The sequence below is a fragment of the Ammospiza caudacuta genome, chromosome 28 (genome assembly GCF_027887145.1).
Source record: "Ammospiza caudacuta isolate bAmmCau1 chromosome 28, bAmmCau1.pri, whole genome shotgun sequence".
NCBI classification, from domain to species: Eukaryota; Metazoa; Chordata; class Aves; order Passeriformes; family Passerellidae; genus Ammospiza; species Ammospiza caudacuta.
The window spans coordinates 4,550,412-4,578,077 of NC_080620.1; the positions used below are offsets into that span (position 1 = coordinate 4,550,412).

Consider the following 27,666-nt stretch of genomic DNA (forward strand, 5'->3'; position numbering starts at 1 on the left):
CCCTGTGCTGTGAAGGGAGCAGGAGCTGCTCTTTTATTAAACACTTTATTTTCTAATAAATTCCCCCCCGCCGGCTGCTGCCTCCTTCTTGCCACGGCGCCAATCCCAGAAATCCCAAAAATATCATAAATCCCAAAAATCCCCCAAATCCCATATTCCCATAAATCCCATATTCCCATAAATCCCATAAATCCTATATTCCCATATTCCCATAAATCCCAATTCCAATCCCAATTCTGCCATGGAAGGGGAGGGCAAGATAAAAAGGGGGAAAAGCCAAAGGGATGGGACGGGGGTTGTGATGTGGGAAAGGGGGCTGGGGGCTGTGTCCCCCCTCACTGTCCCCTCAAAGCTCAGGGAAGAATCACCATGGATTGAGGATCCATTCTGGGGGGGGGTCTCAACCCCGAGTTTTGCTCCGCCCATCCCGCAGCGCCTCGATTTTGGGGGAAAGCTCCCCAAAAGTGGGTCTGGCGCCGGGAGTGAAGGCCCAGCAGCTCATCATCAGCGCGTACACCTGGGGGGGACAAGGGACACGGTGGGGACATCAGGGCAGGAGGAACACCCCGGGGACCCTCCCACCAGCCCCGGGACAGCGGTGTCACCTCCGAGGGACAGCCAGCAGGGGCCGGGAGTCGCCGGTTGTCCTTGAGGAGCTCCAGCAGGTGGCAGATGATCTGCGGTGGCCTCGCGGTGCCCATCATGCGCAGGAATTCCTGTGGGGGACAACCGTGAGCTCCGGGACAACCGGGAGAGCACTGGGACACTTGGGAACACTGGGACACCTGGGAGCCACCAGAATGCCCAAAATCTCTGGGACGTCCAGGAGATCCAGGACACCCAGGAGCTCTGGGACACTCAGGAGCACTGGGACACCTGGGAGCCACCAGGATGCCCAAAAGCTCTGGGACGTCCAGGAGATCCAGGACACCCAGGAGCTCTGGGACACTCAGGAGCACTGGGACACCTGGGAGCCACCAGGATGCCCAAAAGCTCTGGGACATCCAGAAGCTCCAAGACACCTGGGGACAATGGGACACCCAGGAGCTCTGGGACACTCAGGAGCCCTGGGACATCTGGGATCACCTGGGAGCACCCAGGAGCTCCAGGACACTTGGGAGCAATGGGACACCTGGGAGCACCAGGATGCCCAAAAGCTCTGGGACATCCAGGAGCTCCAGGAGCTCTGGGGACAATGGGACACTCAGGAGCTCCGGGACACCCAGGAGCTCTGGGACACTCAGGAGCACCAGGATGCCCAAAAGCTCTGGGACATCCAGGAGCTCCAGGACATCCATGAGCTCCAGGACACCCAGGAGCTCTGGGACACTCAGGAGCACCGGGACATCTGGGAGCACCAGGATGCCCAAAAGTCTGGGACATCCAGGAGCTCCAGGACACCTGGGGACAACGGGACACTCAGGAGCTCCAGGACACCTGGGAGCACCAGGATGCCCAAAAGTCTGGGACATCCAGGAGCTCCAGGACATCTGGGATCACCAGGACACCGGCAGCACCAGGAGGGTTGTGAAGGGTTGGTCTCAGTGGGAATGGGCCCCCCATTTTCCAGGGAAAACGTCACCTCCGAGGGGCTCTTGCTCTTGGAGCTGTAGGTGAAGAGCTCGTAGAGGAGCACCCCGAAGCTCCAGGCGTCGGAGGCGCAGGAGAAGATGTTGTCAGCCAGGGATTCCGGAGCGTACCTGCCGGGAAAAACGGGGTCAGAACCCCGGGAAAAATGAGTCCAGAGCTCTGGGAAAAACGGGTTCTGAGCCCCGGGAAAAGGGGATCCTGAGCTCTGGGAAAAACAGGTCCAGAGCCCCAGGAAAAGGGGAACCTGAGCCCTGGGAAAACGGGTTTTGAGCTCCAGGAAAAATCAGTTCTGAGCTCTGGGAAAAGGAGATTCTGAGCCCTGGGAAAAGTGGATCCTGAGCCCCGGGAAAAATGGGTTCAGAGCCCCGGGAAAAGTGAGTTCTGAGCTCTGGGAAAAATGAGTCCAGAGCTCTGGGAAAAACGGGTCCAGAGCCCTGGGAAAAACGGGTTTTGAGCTCCAGGAAAAGTAGGTTCTGAGCTCCGGGAAAAGGGGATCCAGAACTCTGGGAAAAGCGGGTTCTGAGCCCCAAGAAAAGCAGATTCTGAGCCCTGAATCCCGCTGGAATTCCAGCCCTCCCTTCATCCCCCTCTCACCAGAAAACGGGGCTCTGGCCGGGCTCCCGCACCACGTAGTAATCCTTGTCCTGCGGGAGCAGCTTGGCCAGCCCGAAGTCGCCGATCTTGACGTGGCTGTCGCTCTCCACCAGGATGTTCCTGCTCGCCAGGTCCCGGTGCACGCAGCGCTGCGCCCCCAGGTACTCCATGCCCTGCCGGGACACAGCAGCGTCCCCAGGGCTGGGGAACCCCCGGGTGAGGGTCCCAGGGGGCTCATCCTGGCTGGAGCACAGCCCCAGGGGTGAGGGTTGATCCTGCAGCATCCCCAGGGCTGGACAATGACCCTTGGGTGACCCTGGCATTGCTCTGGCCACCATCCATGGCTGACCCATGGCATTGCTCCAGCTCCATCCCGGGACAGCAGCACCCCCGTTTTCCCCCATTCCTGCCCTGATCCCACCTTGCAGATCTGCCAGGCGTAGAGGAGCAGCGTCCTGTGCTCCAGGCGGGGCTGGTTCTTCTGCAGGAAATCCCGCAGGCAGCCGTTGGGCAGGAATTCCATCACCAGCCGCAGCCCGCGCATCCCTGCGGCCACAGCCAGCACCGGGATGGCTGGAGCTGGGATTGGGGATCCCTGCGCCGTTCCCTGCCCCATTCCTGCCCCATTCTCAGTGTTCCCAGCCCCATTCCTGTCCCATTCCCCGCCCTATTCCTGCCCCGTTCCCTGTGCATTCCCTGCCCATTCACAGCCCCATTTCTGCCCCGTTCCCTGTCCATTCCTGCCCATTCCCAGCCCCATTCCCTGTGCATTCCCTGCCCCATTCCTGCCCCATTCCCTCTCCATTCCCTGCCCTGCCCTGTCTATTCCTGCCCCATTCAGAGCCCCATTCCTGCCCCATTCCCAGCATTGTCTGTGCATTCCCTGCCCCATTCCCAGTGTTCCCCGCCCCATCCCCTGTCTATCCCTGCCCCATTCTCTGTCTATCCCTGCCCCATTCTCTGTCTATCCCTGCCCCATTCTCTGTCTATTCCTGCCCCATTCCCAGCCCCATTCCTGCCCCATTCCAAGCCCATCCCAGCCCCATTCCCAGCTCACCCCGGCTGTAGCAGACACCCCGGTATCTGACGATGAAGTCGTGCTGCAGCGAGTGCAGGATTTGGATCTCCCGCTCGAAATCCCGAATTTCCTTGGCCGAATCCTGCTGCAGCCTCTTCACCGCCACCAGCTCGCCCGTGCTGTCACCCAGGGGGTCGTAGCGACACAGCTCCACGCTCCCGAAATTCCCCTGGGAATTTTGTAGGATGTTGGGGGTGCCCCCCACATTCCCAGTGCCTCATCCCCCCCACCCCAAAATACCCCCCCAGTTGCCTTTTCACACAGCTAGTAAAGAACAATTACTGTTCAAAAGAACTTCCTCTGATTGCTGGCAATGACCCCATTAATTGCATAATTAATTAATCCCAACTGATACAGCCAGGAGACTGTAATGGGTGACAGCCTGAAGGGGATTGGGATCCTATCCCAGCCTCAGGAAGGTTGGGATAGAACGGGATGGGACAGAAGGGTTGGGATAGAACAGGATGGGGCAGGAGGGGCAGGATGGTACAGAAGGGTTGGGATGGGGCAGGAGGGTTGGGATCAAGGTGGGAACCCCAGGAAGGTTGGGATGGGTCAGGATGGGGCAGGAGGGTCAGGATGGGACAGGAGGGTTGGGATCAAGTGGGAAACCCAGGAAGGCTGGGATAGAACAGGATGGAACAGGAGGGTTGCGATCAAGTGGGATGGGGCAGGAAGGGTTGGCAGCAGGACAGTGCAGGAGGATCAGGATCCAGCCAGGATGCCCCACACCCCAAATCCAGGATGGGAAGAGCGTCTGGGCTGAATTTTGGGGGTCTTTCCTGTTCCCCTCACCTTGCCCAGCAGCGAGATGTACTTGAGGTGCCTCTCCTGGAACTGCTCTGGGTCCTGGCTCATGGCCAGGCACTCATGTCCCCAAAAGCCATCCCGGAGCGTCACATCCGCGGGGGACAGGTCCGAGAGCAGCTCGTAGTCTGTGGGAAGGACAGGGTGAGGTCGCTGTGGGGTCCCCCCATGCCCCCCCCAGCCCGTCCCCGTGCCCACCAGAGGTGATGAGGCTGTTGAGGTCACGGATGAGGGCGCGGAAGCAGGGCCGGCGCTGGGGTTCGTACTCCATGCACTGGGACACCAGCGCGGCCAGCTCGGGCCACCGCGGGGCTGGGAGCTGCTGCTGGCTCTGGTAGAACTCCAGCTTCTGTGGGAATGGGGGTCAGGGGGTGTGGGACCCCCAAAGAGCCCCTGAACGGCTCTGAGATGGGGCAGGGTAAAGTGGGATGGGGATGGGAACATGGGATGGGATGGGATGGGATGGGATGGGATGGGATGGGATGGGATGGGATGGGATGGGATGGTGGCTCTGGTAGAACTCCAGCTTCTGTGGGAAACGGGGGTCAGGGGGTGTGGGACCCCCAAAGAGCCCCTGAATGGCTCTGAGATGGGGCAGGGTGCAGCGGGATGGGGCAGGACAGGTGGGGTGGGATGGGATGGGAATATGCGATGGCGTGGGATGGGATGGGATCCATAGCAGGGGATGAGGATGGGATGGGATGGGAATACGGGATGGGATTTATGGGATGGGATGGGATCCATAGCAAGGAATAGGATGGGATAGGATTTATGGGATTTGTGGGGTGGGATGGGATCCGTAGCAGGGAACGGGATGGGCTGGGATGTAGCAGAAAGGGACAGGAGGACTGGGGCAGGAAGGTCTGGATACAGTAGGAAGGGGTGGGATGGGTTGGGATCAGTTGGGATGGGATAGGAGGGTCAGGATGGGGCAGGACGGTTGGGATGGAACGGGATGGGGCACGAAGGTCAGTATGGGGCAGGAAGATTGGGATCCAGCGGGATGCTGGGATCAGCCTCACCCTCTGCGGCTCCAGCAGGCTCAGGGGCATGTTCCCCCCACTGAAGATCTCCCAGAGGGTGGCTCCGAAGCCCCACTTGTCAGCTGGCAGTGCCAGGCTCCCGGGGTCGCTGACACACTCGGGGGCCACCCATGGGATCCTCTCCACCAGCACTGTGGGTGCCCAGCCCTGCTCAGCACCCACTGTGGGGGCCCAGCACCCCCAGGACCCCCCAGGACTGACCCCAGGGTGGGTGAGTTTGATGAAGGGGATCCAGAGCCCAGAGCCAGGACCTGGCTGGGAGGATTAACACAGGACCCCAAACCCAGAACCGGGACCCTGAGCCCAGAACCAGGACCCCAAATCCAGACCTGAGATCCTGAGCCCACAGTCAGGATTCCCCATGGAGGATGAACACAGGACTCCAAACCCAAAACCAGGATCTTAAGCCCAGAACCAGGATCTCAAACCCAGAACCAATACCCCGAACCCAGACCTCGATTCCCCGTGGAGGATGAACACAGGACCCTGAACCCAGAACCAGGACCCCAAATCCAGAACCGGGACCCTGAACCCAGAACCAGGACCCCAAATCCAGAACCGGGACCCTGAACCCAGAACCAGGACCCCAAACCCATACCTGGGACCCAGAGCCCACAGCCAGGATTCCCCATGGAGGATGAACACAGGACCCCAACCCCAAAGGCAGAACCCCAAAACCAGCACCCTCAGGACCCCCTGGGACCCCCTGACTCACTGTCCCGGGCCAGGATGGTGACGCTGACCCCGGGGTCGTTGAGTTTGATGAAGGGGGGGCTCCCCCCAGCTGTGTCCCCCTCCCGTGCCAGCAGCACCTTCTTGGCAGAGACGTTCCCATGTGGGATCTTCTTGTCCTCCTGGATGGGGGGAAGAGGGGGTGGGACACTCAGGGTGGTCCCACACATTGGGGTGGGCTGGGGGAGCAGCAGGGATGGGCGGGGGCTGTGGGATGGGGATCCATGGGATCCACTGGATATGGGGCTGTGGGGGATGTGGGATGGGGATGGATTGGGGGATGTGGGATGGGGATCTGTGGGATCCATGGGATGTGGGAGTTGTGGGGTGTGGATGGACTGGGGGCTGCGGGATGGGGATCCGTGAGATCCCTGGGATGTGGGGGTATGAGGGCTGTGGGATCCACCTGGGATCCTGAGCCCACAGCCAGGATTCCCCGTGGAGGATGAACACAGGACCCCAAACCCAGAACCAGGACCCCAAAACCAGAAATGGGACCCTGAACCCAGAACCAGAACCTCAAACCCAGACCTGGATTCCGCATGGAGGATGAGCACAGGATCCCAAACCCAGAACCAGGATTCCCCATGGAGGATGAACACAGGACCCCACACCCAAAGCCAGAACCCCAAATCCAGGCCCCCAGGACCCCCTCCCACCGCTGTGGGCTCACCAGGTAGTTGAGGGCATAGGCCAACTGCTTGGCCACCGTCAGCTTCCATCCCGTGGTCACCGCGCCCCGGTTCTTGCGCAGGTACAGGTCCAGGGGCCCGTGCCGGACGTGCTCCTGCACCATCACACCTGGGGGCACCCCGGGAGGGTCAGGGGGTGCCCACACTGACCTCAGGGTGCCCAGGTGGCACCGTGGCCACCACCCACCCCTCTGGGCACTCACTGTCCTTGCCGAGGCTGACGCCATGCAGCAGCACCAGGTGCTTGTGGGACAGCTGGCTCATGGTGCTGGCGGCCTCCAGGAAGGACTGGGACAGGACAGAGGGGTCAGGGCGGGCCTCGGGGACCCCGAGGTGACCTCATGGAGGCGGCAGTGCCACCCCTCACCTCCAGGCAGTTGCGGTGGCTGCCGTCCATGACCTTGAGCACCACCGGGGTCTGCCGGGCTCCGTCCTCCTCGTCCTCGTCCCGTTTGACGCCTTTGTAGATCTGGGTGAAGGAGCCCTGGCCCAGGCTCTCGCCCTGGGGGACACGGGGACATTGCCAGGGGGTTCCTGTCCCCCTGTGCCACCCCCCGTGGCCCTGCCCTGCCCCGTACCCGTGTCAGGCTCTGGGGGTCGATCTTGTGGAACATCATCTGCTGCAGGCTGCGGCGCCGGGGCGCGGGAGGGGACCCGGGGGGACAGGGGACCCCGCTGCGCACGATCAGCAGGTTGGACTTCTCTGGGGGGCAGAGAGGGCGTGAGGGGGGGCCTGGGCAGGGGACCCCCACCTGGGGACCTCACACAGCCACCAGGTGATGTCACAGCGCGCTCTGACATCACAGCATGCTCTGTGACATCACAGCCTGTTCTGTGACATCACAGCCCCCTGTGACATCATAGCCTGCTCTGTGACCTCAGTCATTCTGTGACATCACGGTCCACTCTGTGACATCACAACTGCTCTGTCATGTCACAGCTACTCTGTGACCTCACATCCTGCTCTGTGACCTTGCAGCTGCTCTGTGACATCACAGCCCCCTCTGTGACCTCACAGCAGCTCTATGACATCACAGCCACCCTGTGACATCACAGCAATTGTGACGTCACAGCCTGCTCTGTGACATCACAGCCACTCTGTGACATCACAGCAGCTCTGTGACATCCCACCCCGCTCTGCCATGCCCCCCAGGTGTCACCTTTGGCCCGGGGGGGACAGACCACCTCCAGGCGCATGGATGCCCCCTCGGCCTGCAGCCCGCGGTGCCCGTAGGTGCCCAGCAGCTCCCGCAGGCTGCAGAACCTCCGCGCCACCCCCGAGAGCCACCAGCGCCCGTCCTCGTCCCGGCGGATCTGGCACCGCTTGTAATCCCGGCCGGAGCGGGTCTGGGGGGGGAACACCGGGGTCAGCACTGGGGGGACACCCCAGGACATCCCCAAATCCCTCCTGCCCCAAAGGGACGCTGAGTGGCACTGTCCTTTGGTCACCGCCCCGCAGGTGCCAGTGCCGCGGTCATGATGCCACCCAAACCCCCCTGCCCGGTGTCCCGGGGGTCTCCTGGGGGTCTCACCTGCACGCACACGGTCAGCAGGTAACTGTCAAAGTCCTGGGGGCTGCGGCGCAGCAGGAACAGCCCCGGGGCACCCCCGGCCGCCTCCAGCTTGTTCACAGCAAACTCGGCGCTGCCAAGGGCAGGGACGGATGTGGCGGCACATGGGGACATCATGGGCACCCCCTGTGTCCACTCCCTGTGCCACCTCTGTGTCCCCCTCCATGCCCACCCCTGTGCCCTCTCCGTCCCCACCCTTGTGCCCCCTCCCCAAACCCAGCAAATCCCCGTGGAGCCCCATCTGGGCCGGGGGTGGTTCCGTCCCCTCCATCCCTGCATTCCCTCGGGCTCAGGGGTGCCCAGGGGGTGCCGGTACCCAATTCCCAGAGGTTCCCAGCACCTGGTGCCCAGGGATTCCTGGTACCCAATTCCCAGGGGCTCCTGGTACCCAATTCCCAGGGATTCCTGGTACCCAATTCCCAGGGGCTCCTGGTACCCAATTCCCAGGGATTCCTGGTACCCAATTCCCAGGGATTCCTGGTACCCGGTGCCCAGGGGTTCCTGGTACCCAATTCCCAGGGATTCCTGGTACCCAATTCCCAGAGGTTCCTGGTACCCAATTCCCAGGGATTCCTGGTACCCAATTCCCAGGGGTTCCTGGTACCCAATTCCCAGGGATTGCTGGTACCCAATTCCCAGGGGTTCCTGGTACCCAATTCCCAGGGATTGCTGGTACCCAATTCCCAGGGATTCCTGGTACCCAATTCCCAGGGATTGTTGGTACCCAATTCCCAGGGATTCCTGGTACCCAATTCCCAGGGGCTCCTGGTACCCAATTCCCAGGGATTCCTGGTACCCAATTCCCAGGGGCTCCTGGTACCCAATTCCCAGGGATTCCCGGTACCCAATTCCCAGGGGGTCCTGGTACCCGGTGCCCAGGGATTCCCGGTACCCAATTCCCAGGGATTCCTGGTACCCAATTCCCAGGGGCTCCTGGTACCCAATTCCCAGGGATTCCTGGTACCCAATTCCCAGGGATTCCTGGTACCCAATTCCCAGAGGTTCCTGGTACCTGGTGCCCAGGGGTTCCTGGTACCCAGTTCCCAGGGTTTCCCAGCACCCAGTGCCCAGGGTGTCCCGGTGCCCACCTGATGGGCCCGTGGCACTGGTTCTCCAGGTCCTCCAGCAGCCGTGGTGGTGCCACCTCCCTGCAGAAGTAGTGCTGGGCATCCGCCGTCAGCCGGTAGTAACCATCGAGCAGAGCCACGAAGGAGCGAGCCTCCCGCAGCGTGGAGAACTCCACCTCCTGTGTGTGGAAAACGCCGGTCGCTTGGTTTTAAAATTTTAAAAGTTTCATAGTAATAAGATGGTTATAAAAATAGTAATACAATTATGATTTGGATAATTTGAATTAAGACAATATGAGACAATATATACAAAGAGTTACGGATATCCGGGTACCTTTTTCTGGGCAGCCTGAGCTCGAAAAAGGACACAGTTAACAGAGGATTAACTCTTAAAAGCAATAGCCCATTGTATATTCATACACTTCATACATGATGCAAAAATTCCATTAAAATATAGAATTCTATCTGGTCATCATCAGCTTCTGCCTCCAATCCTAACAGCACCTTCGAGGTGGGAAGAAGTTCGTTTCTTCTGATAATGGGGCAATAAATTCTCTTTCTCTGAAAGATTTAGGTGTCCTGTGGCTGCTATCTCACTGCGAGTCCTTTCTTTAAAAGAAGTATCCTACATAGCATAGTTTCTATTTTAACATTTTTATAACCTAAAACTATATTTAATGCACTACTTAAGAGAATTAATACAGCATCACTTTCTAACACAACACATATAATATTCACTTCAATACTTGCCAAAAGCCAATCATAAAATACATGCACTTTTCACACTGTGCCAGCCTTGGTGTCACCCCCTTGTCCCCTTGCAGCCCTCCTGGGGCTCCCCAAACCCTTCCTGAGCTCACCAGCACCCGGTTGTCTGCCTTGGTGACGGTGACCAGCCGGTTCTCCACGGGGCTGCCGCCGTCCCGGCTCGCCGCCTGCTTGATGCTGATGTCGGCGATGTCGGGGAAGTCACAGAAGTGCTGGCGGCTCTACAAAGGGACAGCAAAGGTGACAATCCCGCCCTGGCAGCTTCCCACAGCACACCCAGCCATGCCGGAGCACCTCGGAGCCACCATAGCTCCAGGCCATGCCGGTTGTAGTGTGTTTTTATACTTTGATTTTGTATCCCCGTATTTTTCCCAAATTGTTTACCCCAGATTGTTCCCCCTCCCTCTGCCTGTGCAATCCCTTTCCTTTCCTGAGATCATTCCCAAATCCCCACCCTGTCTCCCTGTCAGTCACTCAGCATCCCCTCCCCTCCATCTAGAACTTTATGTCCAGGACATCGAGTGATTATCCAGAGGCCAGAGGTCAACCCTCCAAGTATTACCCCATACGCTGTCCTAAATGTCCATTCCCCAGTATCCATACCTTAATTTTTCTTATTGGTTAGTAAAATGTTATTATCTACTTTAGGTTTCCACCTCCCTTTCAATGTAACCTTGGCACCTCTCTGGGGCTCTGAACAGGAGCCCCTTGAGTTTTGTGGGGGCTCCTTGGAGCTCCTGAAATAAATCTTGGGTTAACCCCTGCTAGGAGTCAGCCCCTTCATCTTCTGCTGTTGTGTTCCAGCGTCTCCTTTGCTGCAGGGGATCAGCCTGGCTGCCTTCTGTCCTTTGGTACCCCCGGGATCAGCCTGGCTGCCTTTGGTACCCCCTGGATCAGCCTGGCTGCCTTTGGTACCCCCTGGATCAGCCTGGCTGCCTTTGGTACCCCCGGGATCAGCCTGGCTGCCTTTGGCACCCCCTGGATCAGCCTGGCTGCCTTTGGCACCCCCAGGGATCAGCCTGGCTGCCTTTGTTACCCTCAGGATCAGCCTGGCTGCCTTTGGTACCCCCGGGATCAGCCTGGCTGCCTTTGGCACCCCCAGGGATCAGCCTGGCTGCCTTTGGTAGCCCCAGGGATCAGCCTGGCTGCCTTTGGTAGCCCCAGGGATCAGCCTGGCTGCCTTTGGCACCCCCTGGATCAGCCTGGCTGCCTTTGGTAGCCCCAGGGATCAGCCTGGCTGCCTTTGTTACCCTCAGGATCAGCCTGGCTGCCTTTGGCACCCCCTGGATCAGCCTGGCTGCCTTTGGCACTCCCGGGATCAGCCTGGCTGCCTTTGGTACCCCCAGGGATCAGCCTGGCTGCCTTTGGTACCCCCTGGATCAGCCTGGCTGCCTTTGGTACCCCCTGGATCAGCCTGGCTGTCTTCCTTACCCCCAGGGATCAGCCTGGCTGCCTTTGGTACCCCCTGGATCAGCCTGGCTGCCTTCCTTACCCCCAGGGATCGGCCCGGCTGCCTTTGGTACCCCCAAGGCATGGGACAGTGCCCTCCCCACGCTGTTCACTGTCTCAGGGCTGGCTGGGGTCCCCTCAGTGGCACTCGGAGGGACTCAGTGACACTCAGAGAGACCAGAACACCGGAGCACCTCAGAGCCGCCGCAGCTCCAGGCCACGCCGCTGTCGCCGCACACGTGGATGGTGACGGGAGCCGCGGATCCGGGCGAGCGCACGTGGAAAATCTCCTCGCTGCGGCGGCGCTGGAGCCGCTCCAGGTCCAGCAGGTACTTGAGCTTCAGGTGCGGCGCGTCCGGCCCGCAGCCCCCCAGGCGCCGCAGGGATTTGCCGAAGCGGCGCCGCAGGCGCTTGCGGGTCACGAAGTTGTGCTGCTGGATCTGCGAGCGCAGCGGCGCCGGCAGGCACGACTTGTAGCTGTGGGGAGCGGAGTGGGGTGTCCCCGGGGGTGTCACAGTGTCCCCGGGGGTGTCACAGTGTCCCCGGGGGTGTCACACTGTCCTCATGGTGTTCAGGCTGTCCCCGGGGCTGTCACACTGTCCCCATGGGATTCAGGCTGTCCCTGGGGTTGTCCAGGAGTCCCCAGGGATGTTAGGGTGTCCCCGGGGCTGTCACACTGTCCCCAGGGGATTCAGGCCATCCCCAGCCATACCGTGCTATCCCCATGGGTGTCACACTGTCCCTATGGGATTCAGGCCGTCCCCAGGCATGCCAGGGTGTCCCGAGGGGTGTCACACTGTCCCCATGGATGCCACACTGTCCCGATGGGATTCAGGCCATCCCCAGCCATGGCAGGGTGTCCCTATGAGTGTCACACTGTCCCCATGGGTGTCACACTGTCCTGGGGGTGTCACACTGTTCCTATGGGATTCAGGCCGTCCCTAGCCATGCCAGGGTGTCCCTTATGGGTGTCACACTGTCCCCATGGGTGTCACACTGTCCTGGGGATGCCACACTGTCCCGATGGGATTCAGGCCGTCCCCAGCCATGGCAGGGTGTCCCTATGAGTGTCACACTGTCCCCATGGGTGTCACACTGTCCTGGGGATGTCACACTGTCCCCATGGGATTCAGGCTGTCCCCAGCCATGCCAGGCTGTCCCCGGGGGTGTCACACTGTCCCTGTCTCACCTGACATGGCTGCAGACCTGCTTGGGGCTCTGCCGCTGCTCCTGGGCGATGCGCAGCATGTCCAGCACGGCCAGGCTCAGGCACTGCTCCTGCGAGGGCAGGCTCAGCCCCACGGCCACGCGGCCCCCGATGAAATCACTGCGGGACTGGGAGGGGCACGAGGCTCAGGGGGGGCTCTCCCATCTCCCGAGACCCCCCCAAACCGTGCCCGTGTCACCCTCGTGTCCCAGAGCGCCCAGGAGTCACATCCTGCCCAGGCTCTGCCTCCCTGCCCCCGGGGTGTGTCCCCATCAGGGGACAGTGACCCCATCTGGGGGTGGCCATGAGCAGCTCCAGGTGAGCCAGGGAAGGGAGAAGGAGAAGAGAAGGAGAAGAGAAGGAGAAGAGAAGAGAAGAGAAGAGAAGAGAAGAGAAGAGAAGAGAAGAGAAGAGAAGAGAAGAGAAGAGAAGAGAAGAGAAGAGAAGAGAAGAGAAGAGAAGAGAAGAGAAGGGTCAGAACACCCCAAAACCACCTCCGGCATCATCCTGGTCCCCACAGGTGACAGAGAGAGCCCAGGGGATGAGGAGGGTGAGGATGAGGAGGAGAAGGAGCCAGGTTGGCAGCGCTCACCTGGGCGAACAGGTAATCAATGACGGGATAATCCAGGACGGGGCTGGCCCGGCCGTTGAGCAGCTGGAAGCGGTGGGACTGTCCCAGTCCGCACCAGTTGGGGAAGAAGAACCTGGTGGGGACAGAGGAGGGGTCTCAGCGCTGCGTCCCCCAAGAGAGCACGACCCCAAGGGATGTCAGGGAAGGGTGGGAGCCTCACCTGATCCTGTACACCACGACCTGGCTGCAGGACTCGTCCACGGTGAACACGTGGTTGGGGGGGAACCAGCAGCTCAGGTCTTCGGTGGCCAGGGCGAAGAGCGGGTGGCACACGGGCAGCACGCCTGGGGACAGACACAGGGCTGGGACCTGAGCCCGTGGCCAGGAGCTCAGCTCGGGGCTGAGACCCCACAGCCACAGCCAGGATCCCCTGGCAAGGATGTGCTGGGGACACTGAGCCCATCACCGGGATCCTGAGCTCATCGCTGGATCCCAAGGCCACAGCCAGGACCCAAACCCCACAGCCAGGACTCAAACCCCACAGCCAGGACCCAAACCCCACTGCTGGGATCTGGAGTTCACAGCCAGAATTCCCTGCTGAGGATGAGCACAGGACCCCGTACCCACACCCAGGACCCCGTACCCACACCCAGGACCCCGTACCCACACCCAGGACCCCGTACGCACACCCAGGACCCTGTACCCACACCCAGGACCCCATACTCACACCCAGGACCCCATTCTCCCATTCAGAACCCCATTCCCCCATCCAGGACCCCATCCCCAAACCCAGGACCTCATACCCACAAACAGAATTCCATTCTCCCATTCAGGACCCCATTCTCTCATTCAGGACCCCATTCTCTCATCCAGGGCCCCGTACCCACACCCCAGACCCCATTTCCCCATCCACGACCCCATTCCCACAAACAGAACCCCATCTGCACATCCAGGACCCCATTCCCTCATCCAGGACCCCATCCCCAAACCCAGGACCCCGTACCCACACCCAGGACCCCATATCCCCAAACAGAACCCCATTTCCACACCCATGACCCCATTCCCACACCCCAGACCCCCCACCCCGGGGGTCCCCCCGTGCCCGTCGCTCACCGCAGGCTTTGGCAGCGCGCACGCAGAGCTCCTCGGCCGTGTACTCGCCGAAGGTGAAGCTGAGCGTGCCCGCGGCGCTGCCCGGTGCCCGGTGCGGGCCGGGGGCCCGGTGGTACAGGAACACCTGCAGGGTCCCGCTCTCGGCCGACGAGAGGCTGCAGGAGCGGCCCCCGATCAGCGGCGTCTCCTCGCCCAGCGGGGCCATGGCGGGCGCTGCAAGGAAAGGGAGACTCGGAGTGACCCCTCTGTCCCACCCTCGTCATCCTCCCCGCGGTCAAACCCCGCAGCAGCACCCGCAGGGCTGGGATGGGCCGCTGCTGGGAAGGAGGGAGGGGAAACTGAGGCACGTGGTTGGATATTCCCTCACTCTCCCAGCCTGTCCCACCCTCCCGGCCGCTCCTCCTCTGCCTCAGCGCTCTCGGTGTGAGCGGGGGGGACCCGGCTCCATCCCCGGTTCCAACCCCGGTTCCATGCCGGCTCCATCCCCATTCCATCCCTAGTTCCATCCGGCCTCCATCCCGTCCCCATCCCTGGTTCAGTCCCCGGCTCCATCCCCGCCCCATCCCCGGTTCCATCCCGGCCTCATCCTCGGTTCCATCCCAGCTCCGTCCCGTCTCCATCCCCGGTTCCAACCCCGGTTCCATGCCGGCTCCACCCCCATTCCATCCCCAGTTCCATCCGGCCTCCATCCCGTCCCCATCCCTGGTTCAATCCCCGGCTCCATCCCCGGCTCCATCCCTGCCCCATCTCCGGTTCCATCCCGGCTCCATCCTGGCCCCATCTCGGCCCCATCCCCGGCTCCATCCCTGCCCCATCCCGGTTCCATCCCGGCCTGACCGCCCCCCCGGCTCCCCCCCGGTACCTCCCCGGGCCTGGGGAGGGGGTCCCGGACGGGCTGCGCCGCCAAACCGGGGTTCTGGGGGTGCGTAGGTGGCTGCGAGCGAAGGGGAGATAAAAAATCCCCCGGGCGACTTCCTTCCTGCCCGAGGCCTCCTGGGCGGGCGGCTTCCTGCCAGGGGAGGGGGGACAGAACGCGACACCCCGGGCCGCTGCCAGGGAGTGTCGGGAGGGTGGAGGGCTAAAAACCTGGGCATCCCCGGGCACACTCTGGGCACCCCCTGGACTCTCTGGACACCCCCGGGCGTCCCTTTGGGCAAACCTGGGGACAGTCTGGGCACTCTCGGGGACTCTCTGAGCACCCCCGGGCACACTCTGGGCACCCTCGAGCATCCTCTGGGCACCCCTGGGGACAGTCTGGGCACTCTCGGGGACTCTCTGGGCACCCGCGGAAACCCTCTGGGTACCTCCAGGGACCTCTGGGCACCCCTGGGGACAATCTGGGCACTCTCGGGGACTCTCTGAGCACCCCCGGGCACACTCTGGGCACCCTCGAGCATCCTCTGGGCACCCCCGGCCATCCCTTTGGGCACCCCCGGGGACTCTCTGGGCACCCCTGGGCGCACTCTGGGCACCCCCGGAGAACCTCTGGGCACCCCCGGGCACGCTCTGGGCACCCCGGGCATCCTCTGGGCACCCCCGGCCACCCCTTTGGGCACCCCCGAGCACACTCTGGGCACCCCCCGGGGCTGGCGCCGTGGGTACCACAGGCACGGGGGATGCTCTGCCAGGGCAGCTCAGCCAGAGCTCTGCCAGCCCCTCATTGCTGCCACTCCCAGTGCCTCTCCTGGCCCCGGTCCTGCCCTGGTGCCGCCGCGGGGCTGGGCGTGTGCCAGCCCCGGGCCCGTGCGGTGTCGCACGTCCCCGCCCGGCGGATGTGGCCCAAACTCGTTGTTTTTTCCCCTGGAGCTGCTCCAAGCCCGCTCGGCGAGGAGGAGGCGCCGCGGCGGGGAGGGGAAGGGGGGTCCTGCCCTGCCCTGCCCTGTCCCCCCACTCCGGGGACACGTGGTGGGGACAGTGCCACCACCAGGGATGGAGGAAGGGACAGGGACCCTCGTGTGCCCGGCGGGGAGGACTCAGAGGGTGGCACCGGGGAGGGGACGGGGACATCGTGGTGACGGATCAGAGGGGACGAAGCCTTCGTGGTGACACCTGGGAGGGGACAATGCCTCTGTGGTGACATCTCGGAGGGGACGGTGCCTTCATGCTGGTGACCTGGAGGGGACAGTGACCTCGTGGTGATGGCCTGGAGAGGACAATGACCTCGTGGTGATGCTGTGTAGGGGACGGCGACCTTGCAGCGACACTGTCGGAGGGACAGTTCCTCCGTGGCCACACCTTGAAGGGGACACTGCCCCCATGGTGACACTCTGGGGTGGACCTTTCCCCCTCGGTGACACCTCGGAGGGGGTGGTGACAAATCACTGCCAGCTCTGTCCCCACCTCAGCGCTGCTCCCCTGCCCCAACCCCAACCTCACCTGCGGGCTTCGGGTCAAGAGCGTGGAAATCCCCAAACCTGTCCGAGCCCGGGCGGGACAAGGTGGCGTTGGTGGCAGGGAATGAGGAAGCGGGGCCAGCCCCACGCCCGGTGCCACGTATCCCTCCGGGAGCCACCGTCCTGCCCCGCCACCGCCGCTCACTGCCGGGGCTCCGCGGGGCTCGGAGCTCCGCACCGGCGCCGCGGCCGCACGGGAGGGAAAGGGTTATTTATTTATGGCCGACAGCTCCATCCTCCCCGCCGCGGCTCCCTCCCCGACCTGCTGAACGTGCCTCCCACCGGCCGGAGCTGCTCGAGGCACGGCCGGCCCTCGACACCTCTGGGGACACGTCAGGGACCCCTCCCCGGGGAGCAGCCCCCGCTGGGCTCCTCGGGCTCGGTCCGGCCGGTCCGTCCCGCTCGGCCGGCAAACAACAACCTGTTCCTTCTGGGGTAAAGGTTTCCTTCGGGTTTGTTGTTTTTTCCCCTCCGCTGAGATAAATTTGGCTCCGCCGAGGGCTTTGCCCCTCCTTGTTTGTGCTGCTTTGGGGGAGGGGTCTCTCCCCCTCTCTCTCCCTCCCCGCTCCCTCCCGGCCGTGTCCCTTCGGAGCCGGTGGTCGGAGCAGCCGAACCGGGGAGCGATCGGGGGCAATTCACAGGACAAATTCTGCCTGTTCCTTCTCGGACTCTGCCCTTTGGCACCCCTTGGCACAACCCCCGCCTGGGAAGGGCACAGAGGGCACGGGGTGCGGCACAAAATCCCGCTCCCCTCTCCTGCTTTCCGCTGGGCGCTCCCATTCCAAGGATTTCTCTCTGCCTCCAGTCCCCCCCTCCTCGGATGCGCCGCTGCCGCCGAGCCCGGCCTAACCCCGCTGCGAGTCCCTCCCTCAGCTGCCCCATTTGGGGTCCCCACACTCTAAAGCCAGCATGCAGGGACCCCAGGACGTGCGGGCGCTCACCTTCAGCCCGTGGGATTACGGGGTGTTCGCGCTGATGCTGCTGATCTCCACGGCCATCGGGCTCTTCCACGGGCTGGCCAAGGGCGGCCAGAAAACCTCGGAGGATTTTTTCACTGGTGGCCGGAGGATGTCGGCGCTGCCCGTGGGGCTCTCGCTGTCGGCCAGCTTCATGTCGGCCATCCAGGTGCTGGGGGTGCCGGCCGAGGCGTTCCGCTACGGAGCCAAATTCCTCTGGATGTGCCTGGCGCAGCTCATCAACAGCGCGCTCACCGCGCAGCTCTTCCTGCCCGTCTTCTACCGCCTGGGGCTCACCAGCACCTACGAGGTGGGGACACGGCGGGGACACGGCTTGGGGGGGTCCCGTCGAGGTGCCGAGCATCGCTGCCAACGGGTCCGGGCTCGACTCGGCGGATGAGACCCCCCCCCGAGGGGTGCGAACCCCGCTCCTGATGTGTCCCAGGGTGTCCCGAGGGGTCCCCGGGGGTCCCGAGTGTTCTGGGGTGTCCCTGGGGGTGTCCCGAGGTGTCCCGGGTGGTGTCCCAGGGGTCCCGAGGTGTCCCAAGGTGTCCTTGGCTGTCCTCGGGGTGTCCCAGGGGGTGTCCCGAAGTGTCCTAAGATGTCCCGGGTGATGTCCCAGGGGTCTCGAGGTGTCATAAGGTGTCCCTGGCTGTCCTGGGGTGTCCCGGTGGGCGTCCCGGGGGGTCCTGAGATGTCCCAAGGTGTACCAGGAGGTGTCCCGGGGTGTGTCCTGGGGGTCCCGAGGTGTCCCGAGGTGTTCTGGGGTGTCCCTGGCTGTCCTGAGGGTGTCCCGGGTGTCCCCTCGCAGCCCCGTAGGACCCCACTCCCTCTGCCTTGGGGTGCTTGGGGGTCTCTCCCTGCCCCTCTCCCACCTTGCCTTGGGTTCTGGGGGGGTCTCTGTGTCCCCTCCAACCCCACGGGGGGCACGGACCCTTCTCACCCCCTGGCCCGGATGCTGTGGGGTTCCCCCAGCCCTTCTCCTCCCTTGCCTTGGGTGCTTGGGGGTCTCTCCTGCCCCTCTTCCCCCTTCCTTGGTGTTCTGGGGATCCCCCCAACCCTGCGGGACCCCGCTCGCCCTGCCGGGGTTCTGGGGATCCCTCGAGGCCCCCCAGCCCCCGTTCAGGGCTCACTCCGGGGTGGCCCCGACGCGCTCTTTGTCCTTGTCCTTGTCGCAGTACCTGGAGCGGCGCTTCAGCCGGAGCGTGCGGCTGTGCGGGACCGTGCAGTACGTGGTGGCCACCGGTGCGTGTGCGGTGCTGGCCGCGGGGACAGCGCGGGGACAGCGCTGGCGGTGCCCCGAGGCCCTGGGGAGCGCCCTCGGCCCCGCGCTGGTGTTTGCGCTGGCTCGGAGCGAGAGCGGCGCGGCGGGAGCGCTGTTTGGAGAGAAAACGGAGCCGAGAGAAAAACCGTGGCACCTGCGAGGGGACACCGAGCCCCCCTTGGGGACACTGAGCACTCCCTTGGAGCACTGACCCCCTCCTTGGGGCACTGAGACCCCCTCGGGATCCTGAGCTCCCCCTTGGGATCCTGAGCCCCCCTTTGGGCACTGAGCCCCCCCCTGGGTACATTGAGCCCTCCCTTGGGGCGCTGAGCCCCCCCCCTTGGGATCCTGAGCCCCCCTTTGGGCACTGAGCCCCCCCTGGGGACATTGAGCCCTCCCTTGGGGCGCTGAGCCCCCCCCTTGGGATCCTGAGCCCCCCTTTGGGCACTGAGCCCCCCTGGGGACATTGAGCCCTCCCTTGGGGCGCTGAGCCCCCCCCCCTTGGGATCCTGAGCCCCCCTTTGGGCACTGAGCCCCCCCTGGGGACATTGAGCCCTCCCTTGGGGCGCTGAGCCCCCCCCCCTTGGGATCCTGAGCCCCCCTTGGGGCACTGAGGCCCCCTTGGGGACATTGAGCCCCCATCGGGATCCTGAGCCCCTCTCAGGATCCTGAGCCCCCCTTGGAATCCTGAGCCCCGTCGTGGGGACCCTGAACCCCCCTTGGGGGCACTGAGCCCCTCTCGGGACCCTGAGCCCCCCCTTGGGATCCTGAGCTCCCCTCGGGACCCTGAATCCCCCCTTGGGGCATTGGGTACCCCCTCGGGGCCCTGAGTCGCCTCTTGGGAACCTGGGCCCCCCCTTGGAACACTGAGCCCCCCTTGGGATCCTGACCCCTGAGCCCCCCTCGTGTCCCTGAGCCCCCCTCGTGTCCCTGAGACCCCCTCGGGACCCTGACCCCCCTCGGGACCCTGACCCCCCTCTTCCCGCAGATGCTCTACACCGGGATCGTCATCTACGCGCCCGCCCTGATCCTAAACCAAGGTGTGGTGCTGTGGCTCGGGGGGGGCTCTCCCCGTCCCTGTGTCCCCCCCCTCAGGTGACAATTCCCACCCTCAGCACTGTCCCCTCTTCCCTCAGTCACCGGGCTGGATATTTGGGCATCGCTGCTGTCCACGGGGGCCATCTGCACCTTCTACACCACCATCGTGAGCGGGGAGGGCTGGGGGGTCCGAGGTGTCCCCAGGGGCGTCTTGGGCTGTCCTGGGGGTGTCCCGGAGGGTCCTGCGGGGTCCTGGGGGGTCCCGAGATGTCCTGGGGGTGTTCTGGGGGTGTCCCGGAGGGTCCCGGGGTGTCCCGAGGGGTACTGGGGGGTGTCCTGGGGTGTCCCACGGGTTCCCCAAGGTGTTCCGGGGGGTCCTGGGGGGGGGGGGGTCCCGAGGTGTCCTGGGGGTGTCCCAGGGTGTCCTGTGCGTGTTCCAAGGTGTCCCTGGCTGTCCCTGCCTGTCCCTGGCTGTCCCATGGGACGTCCCAAGGTGTCCCCGTCTGTCCCAGGAGGTGTCCCTGTGTCTGTCCCTGTCTGTCCGGGCGCTCAGCCCCGCTCGCTGTGCCGCAGGGCGGGATGAAGGCTGTCATCTGGACCGACGTGTTCCAGGTGTTCGTGATGCTCGCGGGCTTTGTCGCCATCGCCATCCGGGGGGCGCTGCTGGTTGGGGGTCCCGCCGAGGTGCTGAGCATCGCCAGCAACGGCTCCAGGCTCAACTTCGCCGAGTGGGTGCCCCCGAACCCCCCAAACCCCCCGAAACCCCGCGGGACCCCCCTATCCCTGCCCTGGGGTCTGTGGGGTCACTCACGGCCCCCTTCATCCCCTGTTCTGGGTTCTGGGGTCACTCCCAGCCCCCCTCACCCCCAAGCCCGGGATCTGTGGGGTCACCCCCCAGCCCTTCACCCCCTTCCCCGCGTTCTGGGGTCTCTCCCAGTCCCTTCTCACCCCTGTGCTGAGTTCTGGGGTCACTCCCAGCTCCCATCCCCCTGTTCTGGGTCCTGGGGTCACCCCCAGCCCCTATTCTCCCCCTCTCCATGATCTGTGGGGTCACCCCCCAGCCCTTCACCCCCTTCTCCAGGTTCTGGGGTCACTCCCAGCTCCCATCCCTCTGTTCTGAGTTCTGGGGTCATCCCCCAGCCCTGCACCCCCTTCCCTGAGTTCTGGGGTCACTCCCAGCCCTTCTCACCCCACTCCGGGTTCTGGGGTCACCCCAGCCCCTCTCCTTCCTACCCTAAATTCTGAGGTCACCCCCCAGCCCTTCACCTCCTTCCCTGAATTCTGGGGTCACCCCCAGCCCCTCTCACCCCCTTTCCCGTGATTTCTGGGGCCACCCCCAGCCCTTGCCCGCCCTCCCCGGGCTCCGTGCCATGCCGTGCCCCCCTGGCCGTGCCCAGTTTCAGCCCGGACCCGCGGAGCCGCTACACCGTGTGGACCTTCGTGCTGGGCGGGACGCTGCTCTGGCTCTCCATGTACGGCGTCAACCAGGCGCAGGTGCAGCGCTACGTGGCCTGCAGGAGCGAGAGGGAGGCCAAGATGTGAGTCCGGACCCCCCCCGGGATCCCCGGGATCCCCCGGAACTCTCCGGATCCCGTGCTGGAAGTCGCAGAGGGGAGGGGATGCTCTGAGGGGGGATTTGTCCCCTGCCCGGGTGGTTGTGTGGGTGAAGTGCCCTGCAAGGACCTGGCACGGCCCCTGCCAGGACCTTTCATGGAGGCCGAATTCCCCTGACACCCCTGCCAGGACCTCACACCCCTTCATGGACCTTAAATTCCCCTGACACCCGTGCCAGGACCTTGCATCCCTTTAAGAACCCCAATTCCCCTGCCAGGACCTTGCACCCCTTTGAGGACCCCGAATTCTCCTGATACCCCTGCCAGGACCCCAACCCCCTGCCCGGCCCCTCCCGCCCTGCCAGGACCTCTCCAGTTGACCTGGCAGGACCCTGAACCCCTGTGCCCCTCACGACCTGCATGTCCCCCGTGCCCCCCATGGCCCCCTTCCCCCCGTGTCCCCTGTGCCCCCTGTTCCTCCCATGTCCCCCATGCCCTCCATGTCCCCTGTGCCCCCTGTGCCCTCCATGTTGTCTGTGCCCCCCGTGCCCCCGTGTCCCCCGTGTCCCCTGTGTCCCCTGTGTCCCCATGACTCTCATGCCCCCTGTACCCCCTGTGCTGCCCATGCCCCCTGTGCCCCCCATAACCCGCATGCCCCCTGTGCCCCCCATGTCCCCCATGCCCCCTGTGCCCCCCGTGCCCCCCATAACCCGCATGCCCCCTGTGCCCCCCATGCCCCCCATGCCCCCTGTGCCCCCCGTGCCCCCCATAACCCGCATGCCCCCTGTGCCCCCCGTGCCCCCCATGTCCCCCGTGCCCCTGGTGTCCCCCTTCCCCCCATGTCCCCTGTACGCCCTGTTCCTCCCATGTTCCCCATGCCCCCCATTCCCCCTGTGCCCCCCATAACCCGCATGCCCCCCATGCCCCCCGTGCCCCCTATGCCCCTCATGCCCCCCGTGCCCCCGCAGGGCGCTGCTGGTCAATCAGGTCGGGCTCTTCTTCATCGTGTTCAGCGCCGTGGCCTGCGGGCTCGTCATGTTCGCGCTCTACGGCCACTGTGACCCCCTGCTGGCCGGGGCCATCGCCGCCCCCGACCAGGTACCGACCCCCCGGGACCCCCCCCGGGATCACAGGGGGTCCCACAGGATCGTGTCCCTTCCAGGACCCCTCAACCAGTGAGGTCAGAGGTGGTTTTGGGGTCCCTCGGGGTCCTGCCCCTTCCAGGACCCCTCAGGGGCACAGGGGGTCCCTTCGTATCCAGATCCTCTCCAGGACCCCCCCAAGGTAATGGGGTCAGAGGGGGTTTTGGGGTCTCCTGGGGTTCTGCCCCTTTCAGAACCCCTCAAGCAGTAGGGTCAGAAAGGGTTTTGGGGTCCTCCAGAATCATCATCTCTCCAGCACCCCTTCAGGCAGTGGGGTAGGAGTCTGGGGGGCTCCCAAAGGGTTTTGGGGTCTCCCAGGTGCCCAGCACCCCCTGAGGCTGTGGGGTGGGAGTCTGGGGGGCTCTCAGGGGGTTTTGGGGCCCCCCTGTCCCCTCCCCTCACCCCTGTCCCCCAGTACATGCCCTACCTGGTCCTGGACATCTTCGGGAGCACGCCGGGGGTGCCGGGGCTGTTCCTGGCCTGCGCCTACAGCGGCACGCTCAGGTGAGGGGGATCCCAGCCCGGGGACACGGCGGGCGGTGCCACCACCCCGGTGTCCCCATGGGGCTGACGGGGCCACCTCACGCCCAGCACGGCCTCCACGTCCATCAATGCCATGGCTGCTGTCACCGTGGAGGACCTGGTGCGGCCGCGGCTGCCGGCGCTGTCCCCAAGGAAGCTGACGCTGATCTCCAAGGGGCTCTGTGAGTGCCACCGGCCTGGGGACAGGGATGGGACACCCTGAGGGGTCACTGTGCCTGAGGGGACACAGATGGGTCACGCCTGTGCTAGGCTGTGCCGTCCCATTCCACCCTATGGATCCCATTCCATAAATCCCAACCCAATTCCATAAATCCCAACCCAATCCCTTACCATAAATCCCAATTCCATCCCATCAATCCCATAAATCCCAATTCCATCCCATCAATCCCATCCATCCCATCCCATAGATCCCATCCCACCCCATCAATCCCATCCCATCAATCCATCCCAAATCCCAACCCTAACCCATCCCATAAATCCCAGTCCCATGAATCCCATCCATCCCATCCCAATCCCATCAATCCCATAAATCTCATCCCAATCCCATCAATCCCATCCCATAGATCCCATCCCACCCCATCAATCCCATCCCATAAATCTCATCTCAATCCCAATCCCATAAATCCCATCCATCCCATCAATCCCATCCCATCCCATCCCATCCCATATTCCCGCAGCTCTCACCTTCGGCACCTCCTGCATCACTGTGGCCGCGCTGTCCTCGCTGCTGGGGGGGGGTGTCCTGCAGGTGAGAGCCCCCCGAGACCCCAAATCCCCTCCCTCAGCTTCTACCATCCCAAAAAACCCCAAAACCCCCCAAAACCCCCCCGTGCTGTCAGTGACCATCCAAGCAGTGACACTACGGGGACACGGCCACGCTCTGGTGGCACCTGGAGAGCCCTCGAGGGTGAAGAGGTTGGGCCAGTGCCAGGCCCCCCTGGAGCGCTTGCAGACCCCAAAAAAACCCTGAAAAGCCAAAAAAAACCCAAAACCCCCCAACCCCCCTGTGCTCTCTGTGCCCATCCGAATGGTGACGCCATGGGGACACCGCAGGGATATGGCCACGCTCTGGTGGCACCTGGAGAGCCCTCGAGGGTGAAGGGGTTGGGCCAGTGCCAGGCCCCCCTGGAGCTCTCCCAGACCTCAAAAAAAAAAACCCAAAAAACCCCAAAAGAACCCCAAAACCTCCCCTGAACCCCCCAAACCCCTGCCCTGTCTTTGCCCATCTGAGCGGGGACACCACAGGGACATCTCAGGGACACCACAGGGACACGGCCCAGCTCTGGTGGTGCCACCTCAAGAACCTTCAAGGAGGGGGAATTGAGGCAGTGCCAGGCCTCCCCTGGAGCTCTTGCAGACCCCAAAAAAACCCCAAACCCCCCCAAAAAACCCAAAACCCCCAAACTCCCCCACGCTGTGACCATCCGAGCGGTGACACCGCAGGGACACCGTGGGGACACGGCCATGCTCTGGTGGCACCTGGAGAACCCTCGAGGGTGAAGGGGTTGGGGCAGTGCCAGGCCCCCCTGGAGCTCTTGCAGACCCTAAAAAAAACCCCAAAAAACCCCAAAACCACCAGGGCTCCTTCACGGTGATGGGGGTGATCAGCGGGCCCCTGCTGGGCGCCTTCGTGCTGGGGATGTTCCTGCCCCGCTGTGGAACCGCCGTGAGTGCGGGGTCAGGGTTTGGGGTTTGGGGTTCAGGGTTTGGGGGATTTGGGGTCAGGGTTTGAGGTTTGTGGGATTTGGGGTTTGGGGATTGGGGTTCGGGGTTTGGGGTTTCGGTTTGGGGATTGAAGATTGGAGTTTGGGCAGTTTGGGGTTTGGGATGGGGGATTTGAGGGTTGGGGTTTGGGTTGGGGCATTTGGGAGATTTGGGGTTTGGGAGGTTTAGTGTGAGGGTCTGGGGTTTGGGATCAGCGGTTTGGGATTTCAGGTTTGGGCTTTGTGGGGTTTGGGATTTGGGGATTGGGGTTTGTGGGATTTGGGGTTTGGGCATTTGGGAGATTTGGGGTTTGGGCATTTGGGGTTTGGGAGGTTTAGTGTGAGGGTCTGGGGTTTGGGATCAGCGGTTTGGGGTTTGGAGGATTTGGGGTTTGGGGAATTTGTGGACAAGGTCTGGGGTTTGGGGATTGGAGGTTTGGGGTTTGGGGATTTGGGCTTTAGGGGGTTTGAGGTTTGAGGATTTGGGGTCAGCATGGGGAAGGTTTGGGGAGTTTGAGGGAATTGGGGATTTGGGGGGTTTGGGGAGAGGGATTTTGGGGTGGGGAGAATTTTGGGGGTTCTGCCATTCAGTGCAGCCATGGGGATATTTGGGATTTTTGGAGGGGTCTCTGCAACTCCCCTGGGCCCTGCTGATCCCCTGTCCCTGCCCCATCCCTATCCCTGTCCTGTCCCTATCCCTGTCCCATCCCTGTCCCCATCCTTATCCCTGTCCTGTCCCTGCCCCATCCCTGTCCCATCCCTGTCCCTATCTCCCTATCCCTATCCCATCCCTGTCCCATCCCTGCCCCATCCCTGTCCCTGTCCCTGCCCCATCCCTGTCCCTGTCCTGTCCCTATCTCCCTATCCCATCCCTGTCCCCATCCCTGTCCCATCCCTGTCCCATCCCTGTCCCATCCCTGTCCCCATCCCTGTCCCTGTCGCACAGGGGGTGCTGGGGGGCCTGGCCGTGGGCCTGGCACTGTCACTCTGGGTGGCCGTGGGTGCCACCCTGTACCCGCCCAGCGCGGCCACCATGGGGGTGCTGCCCACCTGGGGGACGCTGTGCCCGCCCCACAACGCCACCAACGCCACCAGCGCCACCAGTGTCACCAGCGCCACCAGTGTCACCAGTGTCACCAGTGTCACCAGCGCCACCAGCGGCCCCGTCCTGCCCGCGCCACCCCCGGAGCCGCTGCTGTGAGCGGGGCTGGGGACAGTGCGGGCGTGCTCCTGTCCCCTGGGGTGGCACATCCCTGTCCCCTGGGGTGGCACGTCCCTGTCCCCTGGGGTGGCACATCCCTGTCCCCTGGAATGGCATGGCCCTGGCACTGTCCCCTTGGGTGGCACGTCCCTGGCCCTGTCTCTGCTGGCTGTGGTGTCACATCCCTTTTCCTGTTGGCTCTAATGTCACATCACTGTCCCCATTCACTGTGACGTCACACCCCTGTCCCTGCTGGCTCTGATGTCACATCACTACCTCTGCTTGTTGTGACATCACAACAATGTCCCTGTCCCTTATGATGTCACAGCCTGTCCAGGTTTTTGTGGCATCACATCCCTGGCCCTGCTGGCTGTGATGTCACATCCCTGACCCCATTCCCTGTGACGTCACATCCCCGTCCCCGTTCCCTGTGACATCACAACAATGTCCCTGTCCCTTATGATGTCACAGCCCTGTCTCCGTTCCTTGTGACGCCACATCCCCATCCCTGTTCCCCGTGACATCACATCCCAGTCCCTGCTGGCTATGATGTCATAACCCTGTCTCCGTGCCCTGTGACATCACACGGTGTCCCCATTCCCTGTGACGTCACCGTGTGTCCCTGCTGTCCCCTGTCACAGCCCGGCCATCCTGGGTGACTTCTACTCCATCTCCTACCTGTACTACGGCGCCTTGGGGACACTGGCGACTGTGGGGACAGGGGCCCTGCTCAGCCTGCTGCCAGGTGAGGGGGAGATGGCTCTGTCACCTCCTGTGTCACCCCCTGTGTCACCCTCCCCATCACCCTGTCCCTGTCACCCTTCCCTGTGACCTCATTCCTGTCACTCCCTGTCACCTTGTCCCTGTCACCCCTCCCTGTCATCCATCCCTGTTGCCCCTCCCTGTCACCCATTCCTGTCACCCCTCCTTGTCACCCATCCCTGTCACCCTGTCCCTATCACCTTACCCTGTGACCTCATTCTTGTCACTCCCTGTCACCCCTCCCTGTCATCCATCCCTGTCTCCCCTCTTGGTCACACTGTCCCTGTCACCCTGTCACCCCCTGTCACCCCTCCTTGTCACCCATCCCTGTTGCCCCTCCTTGTCACCCATCCCTGCCACCCTGTCCCTATCACCTTACCCTGTGACCTCATTCTTGTCACTCCCTGTCACCCTGTCCCTGTCACCCCTCCCTGTCACGGTGTCCCCTCCCGGCAGGGTCGACGCGCTGTCCCCCGGGTGTGCTGTGGTGGGACATCGTCAGGGCTGCACCCTCGGGTGGCCTCAAGGGTGACACCAGCGTTGGGGACGAGCCCCTGGACAAAGCCACGGTGACCCAGGCGCTGCTGGAGACGGGAGAGGAGCAGAAACCCCCGGGTGACCCCCCCAAGGGTGGCACTGTCACCGAGAGCGACGTGTAGGGGACAGCGGGGTGGGGACACAGTGCTGGCAGCAATAAAGGAGCTGCTGACCCTGAACAGAGCCTGTGCTTGGGGGGACAGGGAGGAAACACAGTGGGGGGACATGGGGAAGGACAGGGAGGGTACACAGGGAGGGGACATGGCCACTGTCCCTCAGGTGACACTGCTGG

At 63.3% G+C, this 27,666-nt stretch overlaps 2 protein-coding genes across 2 annotated transcripts; one reads left to right on the forward strand and one right to left on the reverse strand.

Annotated features, from left to right (window-relative positions):
- Positions 1–377: 377 nt before the first annotated feature.
- JAK3 (Janus kinase 3) lies at positions 378–14,487 on the reverse strand. Its single transcript, XM_058820956.1, has 23 exons — positions 14,283–14,487; positions 13,390–13,513; positions 13,191–13,302; positions 12,581–12,726; positions 11,586–11,868; positions 10,035–10,163; positions 9,196–9,353; positions 8,069–8,180; positions 7,697–7,883; positions 7,115–7,239; positions 6,904–7,038; positions 6,740–6,824; positions 6,518–6,645; positions 5,828–5,966; positions 5,092–5,243; positions 4,268–4,418; positions 4,058–4,197; positions 3,242–3,431; positions 2,606–2,730; positions 2,185–2,357; positions 1,583–1,700; positions 606–716; positions 378–517 (listed from the first exon to the last, which is right to left on the reverse strand). Exons 1-23 carry the CDS (start codon positions 14,485–14,487, stop codon positions 401–403), a joined length of 3,345 nt encoding a protein of 1,114 aa, XP_058676939.1. The 3' UTR covers positions 378–400.
- Positions 14,488–16,739: 2,252 nt separating this feature from the next.
- Positions 16,740–27,496, forward strand: SLC5A5 (solute carrier family 5 member 5). The gene is made up of 15 exons (XM_058820858.1): positions 16,740–17,110; positions 17,584–17,941; positions 18,810–18,887; positions 19,884–19,935; positions 20,032–20,099; positions 20,507–20,661; positions 21,331–21,471; positions 22,455–22,584; positions 23,044–23,132; positions 23,220–23,332; positions 23,849–23,919; positions 24,751–24,837; positions 25,821–26,071; positions 26,717–26,820; positions 27,294–27,496. Exons 1-15 carry the CDS (start codon positions 16,740–16,742, stop codon positions 27,494–27,496), a joined length of 2,271 nt encoding a protein of 756 aa, XP_058676841.1.
- The last annotated feature ends 170 nt before the right edge of the window (positions 27,497–27,666 follow it).

Bases quoted from the DNA above. Each gene is read 5' to 3' on its own strand.
- SLC5A5 (XM_058820858.1), top strand. From the start codon at position 16,740: ATGAGGAAGCGGGGCCAGCCCCACGCCCGGTGCCACGTATCCCTCCGG. The intron at 23,920-24,750 runs GTGAGAGCCCCC...CAAAACCACCAG, and splicing joins TGGGGGGGGGTGTCCTGCAG to GGCTCCTTCACGGTGATGGG. The intron at 26,072-26,716 runs GTGAGCGGGGCT...CCCCTGTCACAG, and splicing joins CCACCCCCGGAGCCGCTGCT to CCCGGCCATCCTGGGTGACT.
- JAK3 (XM_058820956.1), bottom strand. From the start codon at position 14,487: ATGGCCCCGCTGGGCGAGGAGACGCCGCTGATCGGGGGCCGCTCCTGC. The intron at 8,181-9,195 runs GTGGGCACCGGG...TGCCCTTGGCAG, and splicing joins CAGTGCCACGGGCCCATCAG to CGCCGAGTTTGCTGTGAACA. The intron at 7,240-7,696 runs GTGACACCTGGG...TCTGCCCCCCAG, and splicing joins CTGTCCCCCCCGGGCCAAAG to AGAAGTCCAACCTGCTGATC.